Raw genomic sequence first — 13759 nt, 5'->3', positions numbered from 1 at the left:
AGTGTCACTTGAAAGTTTATTTTTCTTTGCAAGGAATATACAATAAAGATTCTGCAGACTTCTCCAGTTTATACGAAGGATAACAATTCCTTGAACCAAACGAGCACGAGAACAAATTATTATTATTTTATTTATTATATTATATTTTTAACCACAGCAGCTTCAATTTTGGATATTTGTTTATATTTTTTTTTTTGCTTCGAAATGTCACTTTTGAAAAAACTGTTTTATTATCATGATCTGATCCGGATCAGATCACGGTGATAATAAAACGCGGCTATTATATAAATTTCCATCTGCCAGGTGCAGCTTGGGCTTGTGAACGTGTTTCGCCAGCTTAGCACTGTCAAAAAATAAAGTAAACAAACAAACCTTATTTTGAAGTTTCGAATTTTCATTTTCGAAAAAAAGATTTAATTTTTGTATGACGTTTAATCGTTTTGATTTTTTAGAATTGAAAGTGTGTTTATTTAAAGTTTAAGTTTCTTGTTTTTACAAAAGAAAAAAATAAAAAATCATCAATAATCGATTTAAAATCATATCAGGGAATTATTACTAAAAACATTTAGCATGGCTGGAGATAAAAAGCGACGTTCACGATCCCGAGATAGATACGAAAAAGATAGAGAACGTGAAAGAGATCGGGATCGCGGTCGTGAGAGGGATAAGGAACGTCGCCGCCGCTCAAGATCACGTTCGAAGGACCGACATGGACGAGATAGATCTGGCGAAAGAAATAATATGCGTTCGATACGTTCCCGCTCTAAATCTCGCGAAAGAAATCGTAATGTTATGGATCTTCCAGAGAAAACCAAAGACAAGATGAAAAATGAATTTACCAAAAAAGAATACCCCGACGAGAAGAAACCTATGAAAATGGATTTGAAAGTTCAATTAGACGAAGAAGAAGTTGCTAAAGTAAGAAAAACTGAGCCCCTTTCGTTGGAGGAAATTCTAGAGAAAAAGAAGAAAGAAGAGGAGGCTCGAAGTAAGCCTGTTTTCTTGACAAAAGAGCAACGAGCTGCAGAAGCCCTGAAACGTCGCCAAGAAGAAGTTGCTGCTTTGCGAGCCAACCAAGCAGCTAGCCGCTCAGCTGCTGCATCGGAGAATAATTTCCAAATGAAACCTGACAATGAAAGAGAACGAGGACGCGACGACAGACGTGACAACCGAGACAACCGTGAGCGGGACTATGACAGAGGACGTGATCGCGACCGGCACAAGGATGACAGAGAAAAGGAAACCAAACGTGTTGATGATCTAAGTCAAAAGGACAAGGAGAAGGAGCTTGAAGCAATTCGCGAGAGATATTTGGGAATAATAAAGAAGAAGCGAAGGGTTAGAAGATTGAACGATAGGAAATTCGTGTTCGATTGGGATGCTGGAGAAGATACATCTATTGATTATAATAACTTGTACAAGGAACGACACCATGTTCAGTTCTTTGGACGTGGAAATGTTGCAGGTAAGCTTAATTTTTCTTTTAACTTTTTTGTTCTTATTTAAACGGTTTTAAACACTTCTCAGGTATTGACATCAAGGAACAGAAACGAACTCAAAGTAAGTTCTATGGCGATCTGCTGGAGAAAAGACGAACCGAAGCAGAGAAAGAACAAGAAAAAGTTCGATTAAAGAAAGTCAAACGTAAGGAAGACAAACAAAAATGGGATGATCGTCATTGGTCCGAAAAGGATCACGACGAAATGACCGAACGTGACTGGCGTATTTTCCGCGAGGACTACAGTATAACGATTAAGGGAGGTAAAATACCCAATCCTATCCGCAACTGGAAAGAATCTGGATTTCCAAAGGAAATCACCGATATCATCGACAACGTTGGCTACAAAGAACCCACACCCATTCAACGACAAGCTATTCCTATTGGTCTACAGAATCGTGACATCATTGGTGTGGCTGAGACTGGTTCTGGTAAGACCCTGGCCTTCCTTATACCCCTGTTGTCGTGGATTCAGTCTCTTCCCAAGATTGAACGTCTTGAAGATGTCGATCAAGGACCATACGCTATCATCATGGCTCCCACTCGTGAATTGGCTCAACAGATTGAGGAGGAAACAATCAAGTTTGGTCAACCCTTGGGAATTCGTACGGTTGTAGTGGTGGGAGGTTTGTCGAGAGAGGAGCAAGGTTTCCGTCTGCGTTTGGGATGTGAAATTGTTATTGCCACACCAGGTCGTCTTATTGATGTCTTGGAAAATCGGTATCTTGTGCTTAATCAGTGCACATACATTGTACTCGATGAAGCTGACAGAATGATAGACATGGGTTTCGAACCGGATGTTCAGAAGATTCTGGAATACATGCCAGTGACTAATCTGAAGCCAGACAGCGAAGAAGCTGAGGATGCCAGCAAACTGATGGAGAACTTTTACTCGAAGAAGAAGTATCGCCAAACTGTGATGTTCACAGCTACTATGCCCCCAGCTGTTGAACGTTTGGCGCGTTCCTATCTCCGAAGACCGGCAACTGTGTACATTGGATCTGTCGGCAAACCCACAGAACGTACCGAACAAATTGTCTACATGATGGGCGAGAACGACAAACGCAAGAAATTGATGGAGATCCTTTCGAGAGGCATCGAACCACCAGTTATTATTTTCGTCAATCAAAAGAAAGGTGCCGATGTATTGGCCAAAGGTCTCGAGAAGCTCGGTTACAATTCGTGTACATTGCACGGTGGTAAAGGTCAAGAACAGAGAGAGTACGCTTTGGCAGCCCTCAAGAGTGGTGCCAAGGACATGTTGGTTGCAACCGATGTCGCTGGTCGTGGTATCGATATTAAGGATGTCTCGTTGGTCATTAATTATGACATGGCTAAGTCTATTGAAGATTATACCCATCGTATTGGTCGTACCGGTCGTGCAGGTAAAACTGGTATGGCTATTAGTTTTGTCACCAAAGATGACAGTCAGTTGTTCTATGATTTGAAACAATGCGTTATGGCAAGTCCTGTATCGACGTGCCCACCGGAGTTAATAAATCATCCAGATGCACAGCATAAGCCAGGCACTGTGGTGACCAAAAAGAGAAGGGAAGAAAAAATATTCGCCTAGATTAAGAACAGAAAATATTAACGTACATACATTATATGACCACAAAAAGAAGAAAAAATAAAATATTATATTTTATTTAGAAAAACTAAATGTTTTTTGTTTCACAAGTTTTCGAACTCTATATTGTGTATAGGTTGGCTAAGAGATGACACAAATTGGGGGTGTTACTATGTACATATTTTCATCAACCGTTAATTTAAAACTTACTTTCTGCACTAAAATTCGTAAAAAGAGATATTTTAAAGAGTGGGGGTAAAATTCTCTCACAAAAAGACAAAGCTACAAAAAAGTAACGAGAAAACAACAAATTTTTCCCATAACACTTTTCACAAATCAGCCCAAAGAAATTTCTTGGGCTAAAATTCATAGGAAATATTTTACTCCCTCGTCAGCGCTGTGATGTACGAAAAACTACGAAATTTTTGAGTACGCGAACAGGATTTAGTTAAATGTCGTAATTTTTCGTAAAATTAGACTGTTTTGGTAAGGTACGCGTACGGACCTAATATAAAAAAGTGCTAAAATTTTTCTTGCAGTCAGGAATTAACGCGTTAATAAAGGTTCTCTGCAGATGTACCACTCATTTTTTTCTGCCTAACTTATATTTTTTCATAGTTAAATTCCATATTTTTGAGACATTATTGGAGGTAAATTTTGTATATGTAAAGTGCTAGCCAGCGGACGGAAATTTCGAAAACTACAAATTTTAGTAGTATTGTATTGAGGATTTTTTTGTATAGAAAATTGATTTCCTATAAAATTGTTCAAACATTTTTTCTGTAGGCCCTGTCATTTTCGAGATAATCGCAAAAGAATTGAGAGTTTTATACAAAAAAAAAACGGTTAATTGGATCCTAGGCGAAGCTATAGAAATTGAAAGGAAAAAGATAAAAGTTTACGTTTATGTTATATGGGAAAAGGGGTAATGCTGTGGGTGAGTGCTAAATATTTATATTAAGAACTAAATTCGGTAAATTGCTTTTTGGAGATTTCGAACAAATTTCCAACATGGGACAGACAAAAATGGCGCACTAATGTATATATTTGAGTACTGGTACATAATATCCATGTATATTGCACACATGATACATTTTAGTTTGTGCTATGTACCACAGGAAGACAAAATCGTGATCAAGTTAAGAAGACACTCGATGTTTTCTGGATAGGCACCGTTTTAAACACTCCACTTCTAACCAAAAGGTAGGAACATGTGTACGAGTTCTATTTTGCATTGGCAATATACCAAGAGTTGTCGAATTGAAAATTTTTACATTCCTTGACGATTCAAGGTCCCTAGAGTCAAAATTAAAGATTTTTATAAAGATGTTTGTGTGAGCGTGTGTACGAACGTTCGTGACGTTTTTTTAATCGTACATAGCTCAAGAAACAGAAGAGATATCGACTTCAAACAAATTTTGTTTTACAGATAATAATGCAGAAAGGGCTCCCAAGAAAATTTCGTGGGTGGTTTTTTTTTTGGTAAACCCTAAATATCTCACGAACCAATAACGCTAGAGAATTGAAATTAATTTTATATTATATATTGTAAAGTGGTACCAAATAAATAAACTTTTAGAAAAAAATCCAATTAAAGGTTTTTTTTTAAATAAAAAAAAATGAAAAAAATATTTGTCACCACGAACATTTTACGAACACAAAAGGATTTTATCTCCAAAACCAAATCGAGTTGACAGTTTTTTTTTATAAAAAATAAAAACCTTACAAATCTTATAAAAAATATTTTTTTCAAACTTCGGTAAAATTTTGAGAAAAATCTAATTAACAGTTTTTTGCAAAAAAAAAAATCACAAAATTAATAACAGTTAATAAAAATTGATTTTCGACATAAAAAACTTTTCAAAACTTTTAAACATTGAATGAAAACTAATCTTATTTAAAAAAATGTATTATCAACATTCAGTTACATTTTGGGAAAAATTGAATTGATAGTTTTTTTTACAAAAAAAATTAAAAACCTAAAGCAAATTAACAAAAGTTGTTAAAAATTCATTTTCGACTGAGATATAGGCTTCAAATTAATTTTATTTTATAAAAATATTTTTGGAAGACAAATCGACAAACGGGATGGTAAGGTATCAGTGTGGGTCGCATCCCAGCCTCTTTTTATTTTTTTTATTTAAGAACGTATTGTTTTTATATAAAATGCTTCCACTAGAATTAGCTTTTTAAGACAATATTCTTATCAGGAAGAATTCTAAATAGAAGGCCTATTCGGCTATTCATCGGAGGGAATTTTACTTGACTGCTATTCATTCGAAGTGAATCTGTGTAGTGTATGTCAGTAACGTCGGTAATATTGCGCGGTATTCTTCTATTCACTTGAAAGCATTTATTCTATACAATTAATTCAATTTGATGTCTGGTTTGTTAATTTTTGTAAGCAAAACGAAAGTGAAAACTAATTTATTGCTTAATTTAGAATATTTGTTTTATATATAAAAGAATATTAACATTTTTAGGGAAAGGAACACACTTTCTAACATTTCTCCGAAGCTATCTTTTTGAGGATTTTCTTATACATCTGATGCTTACAATTGGAATTAAAAGTGCAATACTGCACATTTCCAAAAATTACACAAAACTATTCTGTTTAGGTGGATTGATTAAACTTAAATTTTGTATGAATATGTATAGCAGAATAAGGCTGTAGGCCAACATTCTTCTGGTAAATTTCATCAAGATTTTTCTTTAAAAGATCTGATAAACTTCTTATAAATTACATTCTAAAAAATCTGCAAATCTTAACCAATATTACAATTTACAAATTTGTAAATTCGAAAGGTCAAGGCATTTTTAAACTCATTTAAAGCAAATTAAATAAATCATTCACTGAATGGCTAAACAGCAAGAAGCAAAATTTATTCTATAAACTTTAAATATTCAGTTTCTCTAATCGGTTATATATGAAATATAGGAACAACATCTTTAAAGACCAACAATTCTTTTTTTTTAAGATACATATGTTATTTTATATTATTTTAGGTGCTTACTCCCAAAAGTTAAGTTTTCGAAAAGTTTACTAATTCAGCAAGTTTTAAACACAATTATTTCTTAAATCTGACATGAAGATTATTTATTTTCTAGAAGTAAAAATTAATCAAATCACAAAAAAAAAGGATTTAAATTATTTTACTCCTATCGAAGTTTATATACATAAATCTCAGCATAATGTTCTAAAAGTCAAGGAATAGACATAGTTACCCAGTTTATATGAATTGACCAAGAGCAAGACACAATGGAGGCTACAGAGATGGGAAGATCGTAGGGGCATGGGAGATAGTTTTTTTTTTTAATTTATAGGAAATCCCTTGAATTCAAAACTGTCGAATTGCGTTAATGGATATGAAAACAAAATTTATATTTTACTTCCTTAAACTTTGTTTTGCACAAAGTACTACTTTTAACAGCACTAGACCAACAACATAATACGAATTGGAAATTCAGGCCTTTTCCAATAACGCAGCACAAAGTCATCAACTTTTGACCAGTGGACGATTCAGGGGGGTGATATGAGCCAAAAAGCTTATGCAGTTAAGTTGTATAAATAAAGATTTCAGATTAAAGATTTGTTAGTAATTTGACGATATTTTCCAAAAAGTGGTTTGCTGTCAAAAACAACTAAAATTTTTGTTTCACTCAATTTAGAATTTGGAAAAACTTCAGTAATGCTTTTATTTATTTTCATAAAATTTGCTTCTAAGAAAACGAGCAAATATTCAGGTTCTTAAAAAGAAACCTTGAATAAGCGAGTGTCAAATTGATAAGTTTTCTTTAAATCCTGAACCTTGCCTTCAAGTACGTCTCTTAAATTCGTAATTCGTAAAAAATTTGAAACCGAGATTTTATTACAACATGACATTACGATTGTAGAAAGTCGAAAAAAAAGTTTTTTTTCCTTTTTTTAATAAGAAGATTTGAAACTTTCCAATTTTTTTCTTAATTTGGCTTCTTTCTACAAGAAAATCATATTCCGGTAATGACTTAGAAAAGTACCCTTCATAAAACCGTTATTTTGTTTAAGTTTTCTTAAGAATATCATTATACATTTTTTTTTAACAAAACTCGATATCTCACAAAGGCTCACCATGTAAAATGGAAATTTATAAGCAACGTAACAACTGCACACAAAATTTAAAAATTGTATATTTATAAATCAATTAAAAAAAACCGCTCTATTGATTTTCCAAAAAAAAATAGGTAAGTTAATCTAGTTTTTCGAGAAATAAAATGGCATTTAAATTTTTGAGAAAAACTTATTTTGCAGATACATTTTTAAATCTTAAAATATAATAAATATTTTTAACCAGACTTTTTCGAAGACATTAGCAAGTTCTAGCGACCCAGTGGTGCATTTTATTTCTTTCAAAATTGCTCTAGAATTAAGATCTAAACACGATTTTCAATAATATAAATGTCCGAAAAACAGCAAAAGAGACATGTTTCGTTAAACTAATGGATCATTCAAAAACATAATGAACGTTTCATATCTATTGATATACATATGTAATGCTTCGAATCTCTTGAAGTGAAAAGAGATTCTGAAAAGTGTAATTTGTGAGTGGCACCAAAAGTTTCTTCCTAACTTATTTTTTGCCTCAATTTGTTTTTATTTAATTTTAAGAGAAAGTATGTATGTACATAAATGCAACTATGTGTATCCTTAAATTCAAGAACCAAACTTTTTTTCTCTACAGTTTTTAAGTGTTGTTGACTCCTTTAAGATTCAAATATTTTCTGTCATCTACGAGTAAGCAGACTAATAGCAATAGTAATAATAGACCCCCTAAAATTAAATTCGAAAAAACTATGTCAAAAAATCAAGACAATTCTTCATATCAGATCCTCACTCATTTTCTGGGTTTTTAGGAATTTTTGTAGCGTTCTTCCCAATATTAAAAATGGAAAAAAGGAAAAATGTTATATTATTTTTGAAAAAAGCTACGTTTCAAAATATTTTCTTACATTTTTGAGTGAAATGCACCAAACACCCTCTTAACTATTTTGTTTTAGTTCTTGAATATGGCATACTTAGAAAACTGTTGGAATCTTGGAATACTTTTATGTGTAGTGAGCCGTCCAAATTAAAGAGTTAGACCATACCTTTATACAATTTTACGACTAAAGTTGTCACTTTAGCCCTTGAAAAGTGTAAATGTAAGGTTAAGATACACATTTTGTTATTTTAATTTTGTCAGCCTCCTTTACAGATCATTAAAGACCATTTTTAAGTTGTCAGCAAAAACTCATCAATATGTTAAATGTGTGACCTGATTAAAAGTCTGGATCCGCCCCTGCCTAGACATCCACTCACTAATTAAGAACAAACGAATTTATTTTCTTTATGTTTTTTTAATTTAAATTACAAACATTCTAAAACTTAATTTTATATACACAATAACATACTTTTAACACTTTTTAAATTAAATAATATTTTCTAAAATTATATACAGTATTTTAAAACCTTCTTAGATTAAAAATCTCTCCGGAGCAGTGTCATCAAATCACCAATATAAGTCTGTGCCATTTGAAGTGTTTCGAACTTCGATAACTTGCGATCGTTTCCCAACGATGGAACCACATCTCTTAGCTTATCGAAAGCATCGTTTAGACTGTTCATTCGGCGGCGTTCTCTGGCGTTGGCTGCAAGTCGACGTTTCTTCAGTACTTCCACACTGCATATAGGATTTGAGTTGTTGTTGTTGTTGTGGTGCAAATCCTTTAATTTTTGTATTTTTGATTTGATATGATGATGATTCTTTTGAATATGTTGCACTGTACCCGAAGACACTGTTGTTGATGAGTAGACATCTAAGGTTTCGTAGTAATGGTATTCGGGACTAACTTCAAAATACAAGTCGGACATATTTGTATCCGATAGACTATCACTATAATCAATATGATACATTTCCAAATCTCCACAACGTTGAAGTGGATTCACGTAATATTGTTGTTCACTGTATCCGGCGGACATCATTTCGTCTTAAAAATTACTTGTACTATAAAATGGTAAACACTGAGATCTCTCCTCAATCAATCGAAGATGTTAACTGACAATCTTTCCACTTCACTTGGTCCTATTTATTTGGTTTTTCCAAATTTTAGGATCCAATATTTTTGACCTGTATAATTTTTTTTAAATTTCTCATACTCTGGAATCAAGGTAAAAGGATGGCTATAGTATAGGCAGGTACATTTTCCGTAACCTACCATCCATCGGAGATCATCTTAAATGACTTGTGGTCGAACCATTTAATTTGTTTTAATTTTTTCTGTTCTCCTTATCTCGTTACAAAGGTAGCTCTTTTCTATAGACATTACACATTGATTGTTTTGTGTATTCTTTATTATTCTTTGAGAGTTGAGGCTTGAGGTGGTTGTGGTTTTAGACATTTTCTTTAAAAATAAGACTTTCGCTTTCTTACATGCAGAACAAGTTTAATCTTACAGTTTGTAATATAGTAGCTTTATATGGATTGACAAAAAAGTTTTATTAGGTTTTAAGATTTTTTTTTAAAGAATTTAAATATTTGGGTACCTTGGAAAAAATCTTTATTTGTGAAAGGAATGTAGAGTGTTAAAGAAGAATGAGATGATTTTTTAGCCAAACTGACTCAACTACCTCCCAAAGGAGCAAGCTTTTAATAAACCCAACTTTTACTAAAAATGAGATTTTTATATGCACTTACTCCCATCACATAACCTTCCTATTGGAAGTTATTGTAATCTATCCGATTTGTCAAATTGAAAATGTTGAAATTTCTCAACGTTTCAAGGTCCCTAGAAACGAATTGAAAAGTTTTTAGAGAAATGTTTACTTGAGAAAATACTTTTTTTCGTCAGCCATATCGCAAGAACCAGCATGAATATTGACTTTTAATAAAAAGGCGTGGCTTTTTTCTGAACCATTTTTTAAGAAGCACAAAATTTATTTGACCCCAAATATCTCTAATAATGCAAACGGCTTCAAATAAATTTTATATTATATATTGTGACAAGATACTAACTAATTAAATTCAACTTATGGTTTTTTTTCGACTCGAATATTTTGCGAAAAAATTTGTGAAACCTCCAAAGTAAGAAGAACAAGATATCTGGATTTTAAGAAAGGTCAAATTTACACGTTTTTTATAAAAAATTTAAATTCTACAACAATATTTTGGCAACAATTAAAGATATTGAGTTCCCTCTAATTTTATCTTCAAAAACAATATTTTTTTTGATATTCGGCAAAATTTGTATAAAAATTCAATTGAATCCATTTTTTTGTAAAAAATAAAAAAATACTACACAAAATTGGTAAAATCTGATTTTGACTTAAATATCTTCAAATATTTAAAATATGGTTATTAACATAAGGTACTTTTTTAAAATAATCAAATCGGTATTTTTTAATAAGAAGTACAAACTTTTAAAAATGCTGTTTTTGACTTAAATATGTCTCGAGAATAAAAACGATATTAAAATTTTTCTTATTTTTATATACATTTAGTTAATTTTTTTGAAAAATATTTTGCAAAAACAAAACGAAAACTGAAAAAATTGGTTTTCGAGAAAAATATTAAATCAATTTTTTTTTATTTTAAGAAAAATATTGTAATATTTTGTAAAACATCTTTTAAATATCTAGAGACGTGCATGAATGGGAACTTATAAGTTTGGGTCACATGCAAGCCTTTTTTTTAGTTTGATATGCATCTATAATTCAAAGGGTAAAGTGAATTTTGATTTGCAAAGTCACCCTTATTTTAAGATCATTATGTCAAAGCATCATCGGACCGTTGTTTTTTTAATTAACTGAAAGCTCAACTTCATTACTCTGAGATTTAATTCCAATTAAGATTTTGTGTTAAAAGACAAAAATTGGAAAAGGAATAAGTTGGTATTTTTTTTTTTAAATGTAAAAGACCGAATTAATCATTTTGTGGTTTCAAAAATTTTGGGCTGGAATTCGAGATCTGTCAAACTTAGTTGTTGAACCATTTCTTTTCCAATTGAAAGTCTGATATTTATAAAAATGGACCGCTTAACTATTGTTAAAACCTAATACAAAAATGGTGCTTCTGCCACAGCCACATATCGTGCTTTACGAGGAGATTATGGTTTACATAATCGTCCAACTACGCAAGCAATTGGCTAAATTTTGCAGAAATTTGAAGAGACTTGATTGTTTACAGATAAGTCCATCATCGTTTCGCTCGTACCATTGAAAATATCGATGCTGTAAGTGAAAGTGTTGTCAAAGACCCGAATGTGTCGATTCCTCGTCTTTCTCAGGAAATAGAACTGTCTTACGGTACATTATAGTGTATTTTGCATTTGGACATACACCTAGGTACATATTTATAAAGTCCAGCTCACACAACAACTGAAGCCAGCTGACCTTCACAACGTCGTAGATACGTCGAATGGGTGCTTCAACAACAGGCGTGGACGGCGATTTTTTGAACAAAATTTTCCTCAGTGACGAAGCACATTTCTCACTCGGTGGGCATGTTTTAATAAACAAAATTGTCGTATTTCAACAAGACGCGACGGTGCCACGTGCCACACAACTTGATCGAAATATGGCTTTATTTCTACGCGCTACGCGAAAGTCCCTATGTATGCAAATAAACCTTTTACTCTTGAACACTTAAAAACCAACATTCGTCAAGTTATGGCTAAGAAACCGCCCATTGTGAGTAAAAAAGTTGTTGAAAATTATTTCAAAAGAATCGATGCTTGCACCAATTCGCATGGTGGTCATTTAAATGATGTAGTATTTCACACATAATGTCAACGTTCAAACTTTATAATAAAAGGAAATATCATAAAACAAAATGTAATATGTGTTTTATTTACGTTTACTTTTGAAACCGCAGAATGGATAATCCAGTTAACTGACATTGACTCAAATTTAAATGGTTCAATATTGTTTCTCAATATGTTCAAAAAATAAAAATGTATCCATCGTACAATTTATTCTTACCCACACCAAACCAAACAAGAAAAAGCTCCTCAAAAAACTCTTTTCCAAAAATTAACATCTTTCCTTAGGTGGGTTTTCGCGAAATTCAATCCAGCCTTGATGATTTTCGTAGATAGTAAAGATTTTTTCCTGCTAATGTATCCAAATATTTAAGTATCATTAAGTTGCCTTCTTACAAACTTACTTAAAATGTTTAAGTTCATTAATTACGGTCATTATGATGGGAGATGATTTAAATGGGTTAATATTATCTTTCTAACGCGTAAAAGGTTTTCGGTGAGGGGGCTTTCCGAATTTTATTTTTCGTTTTAACTAAGGGTCAGCATCATTAATTGCATTGTACACTATTTTCCTTGAAAATTTCAACAATTGCGAAATTCAAGATGTAGTCTTACCTTGTCTTACCTTGTTTACTTAGATCGAAAATTAAACTCCTTTCTTTTGAAAAACAATTTTGGTATCAACCTTCTTAATATTCGTAAAAAAAATTTGATCGGAATGATATAGCTGCTATTTCCATGATTTAATAAAGGAAGAAACCTATCTTGAAAAAAGGCACAGCAAAGGAGGCAGCGTAATCGCATGGGAAGCAATATCATCAAAGCTCTAAAATGATGGCAATCAATTCTAAAACGAGCTTTTCCGCAGTTTTCTGAATTATTTAGTGGACAACAATGGACTTTCCAACAAGATAATGCATCAATACATACCGCATGCACAACAAAGGCCTGGATTCAGGGGCAAAATGTGAACCTATTACCATGGCCCCCATATTTTACTGACCTGAATATAATGAAAAACGTGCAGGGATGGCTTTCAAGAAAAAATTACGAAGGAGGACGGCTATCGAGACAAATCGAAGATATTATTGAAGCCACAAAGGATTGTTCATCTCATTCCAGAAAAACGAAGTGATTGTACAAATAAATACGTTCTAGTATTATCCCTTAGTTGGGTGTCATCTGGACTAGTTGCAGCTATAGACTTGGTAGTGGTTTCAGGGATATTATCCGTGTTTTGCTGGCATTCTATAACTAGTATAGTAGAAAATTCCCAGGAAAACCCATCGGCAGTAGGCAGATTTTTGTATTTAAAAACTGAAAGAACCTCCTGTCAGAATAATAATTTAAAAAAACACAAATAGAAAACATTTTTTGTGAAAATCAAAAGTTAGAATTAACTTCAGGAAAAAAAAACTAACTAAAACTAATAAAATGGACAATTTTCAAGAAGAAAGGAAATTAGGATTCTATAAAAAAAAGTTAATTTATCAATTGCTTCCAGAAGGGGGTTTGTCATAGACTACTACATTAACACGTGGTAGTCTATGAGCTTGAAGCTCGCCTCAATTCGTTATATACTTGAATAGAGTTGAAATGAGATTTTTTCGACTCGATTCCGGCCGGGGATCGGAGTCGAGTCAACATTTCTGAAGAAAAACCTGTGTGGAGTTGGTTTTACAGATAATGCATTTTGGTGTGTTTATTTGCTGGTTTGTGTACAAAAAATATAGTTTTGTTTTGATCAAAAAAATCACATTCTTATATGATGCTAAACTAATCAGTTCTTCATTATTTAACACGAATCAAACTATCTCACTCGGACTTCATAAGAAACATCGAAACACCATTCGCATTTTAGAAAGACCTGTCAAAATAAATCTTCTTGTGCGGTGAAAAAACCGAAAAGATTAATTTAA

General features: G+C 32.5%; 2 protein-coding genes across 2 annotated transcripts; one reads left to right on the top strand and one right to left on the bottom strand.

Moving 5' to 3' along the window:
* The first annotated feature begins 449 nt into the window (after positions 1-449).
* LOC129951272 (probable ATP-dependent RNA helicase DDX23) lies at positions 450-3161 on the top strand. Its single transcript, XM_056063354.1, has 2 exons — positions 450-1465; positions 1528-3161. The coding sequence occupies exons 1-2, from the start codon at positions 571-573 to the stop codon at positions 3069-3071; spliced, it is 2439 nt and encodes an 812-aa protein (XP_055919329.1). The 5' UTR covers positions 450-570; the 3' UTR covers positions 3072-3161.
* Positions 3162-8562: 5401 nt separating this feature from the next.
* On the bottom strand, positions 8563-9122 carry LOC129952768 (transcription factor ATOH7). Its single transcript, XM_056065582.1, has one exon. The coding sequence runs from the start codon at positions 9064-9066 to the stop codon at positions 8563-8565; it is 504 nt and encodes a 167-aa protein (XP_055921557.1). The 5' UTR covers positions 9067-9122.
* Positions 9123-13759: the final 4637 nt, after the last annotated feature.

The sequence above is a fragment of the Eupeodes corollae genome, chromosome 3 (assembly GCF_945859685.1).
Source record: "Eupeodes corollae chromosome 3, idEupCoro1.1, whole genome shotgun sequence".
Classification (NCBI taxonomy): domain Eukaryota; kingdom Metazoa; phylum Arthropoda; class Insecta; order Diptera; family Syrphidae; genus Eupeodes; species Eupeodes corollae.
The sequence above is the reverse complement of the archived record's forward strand: the minus strand, read 5'-3'. Positions and strand labels throughout refer to the sequence as shown.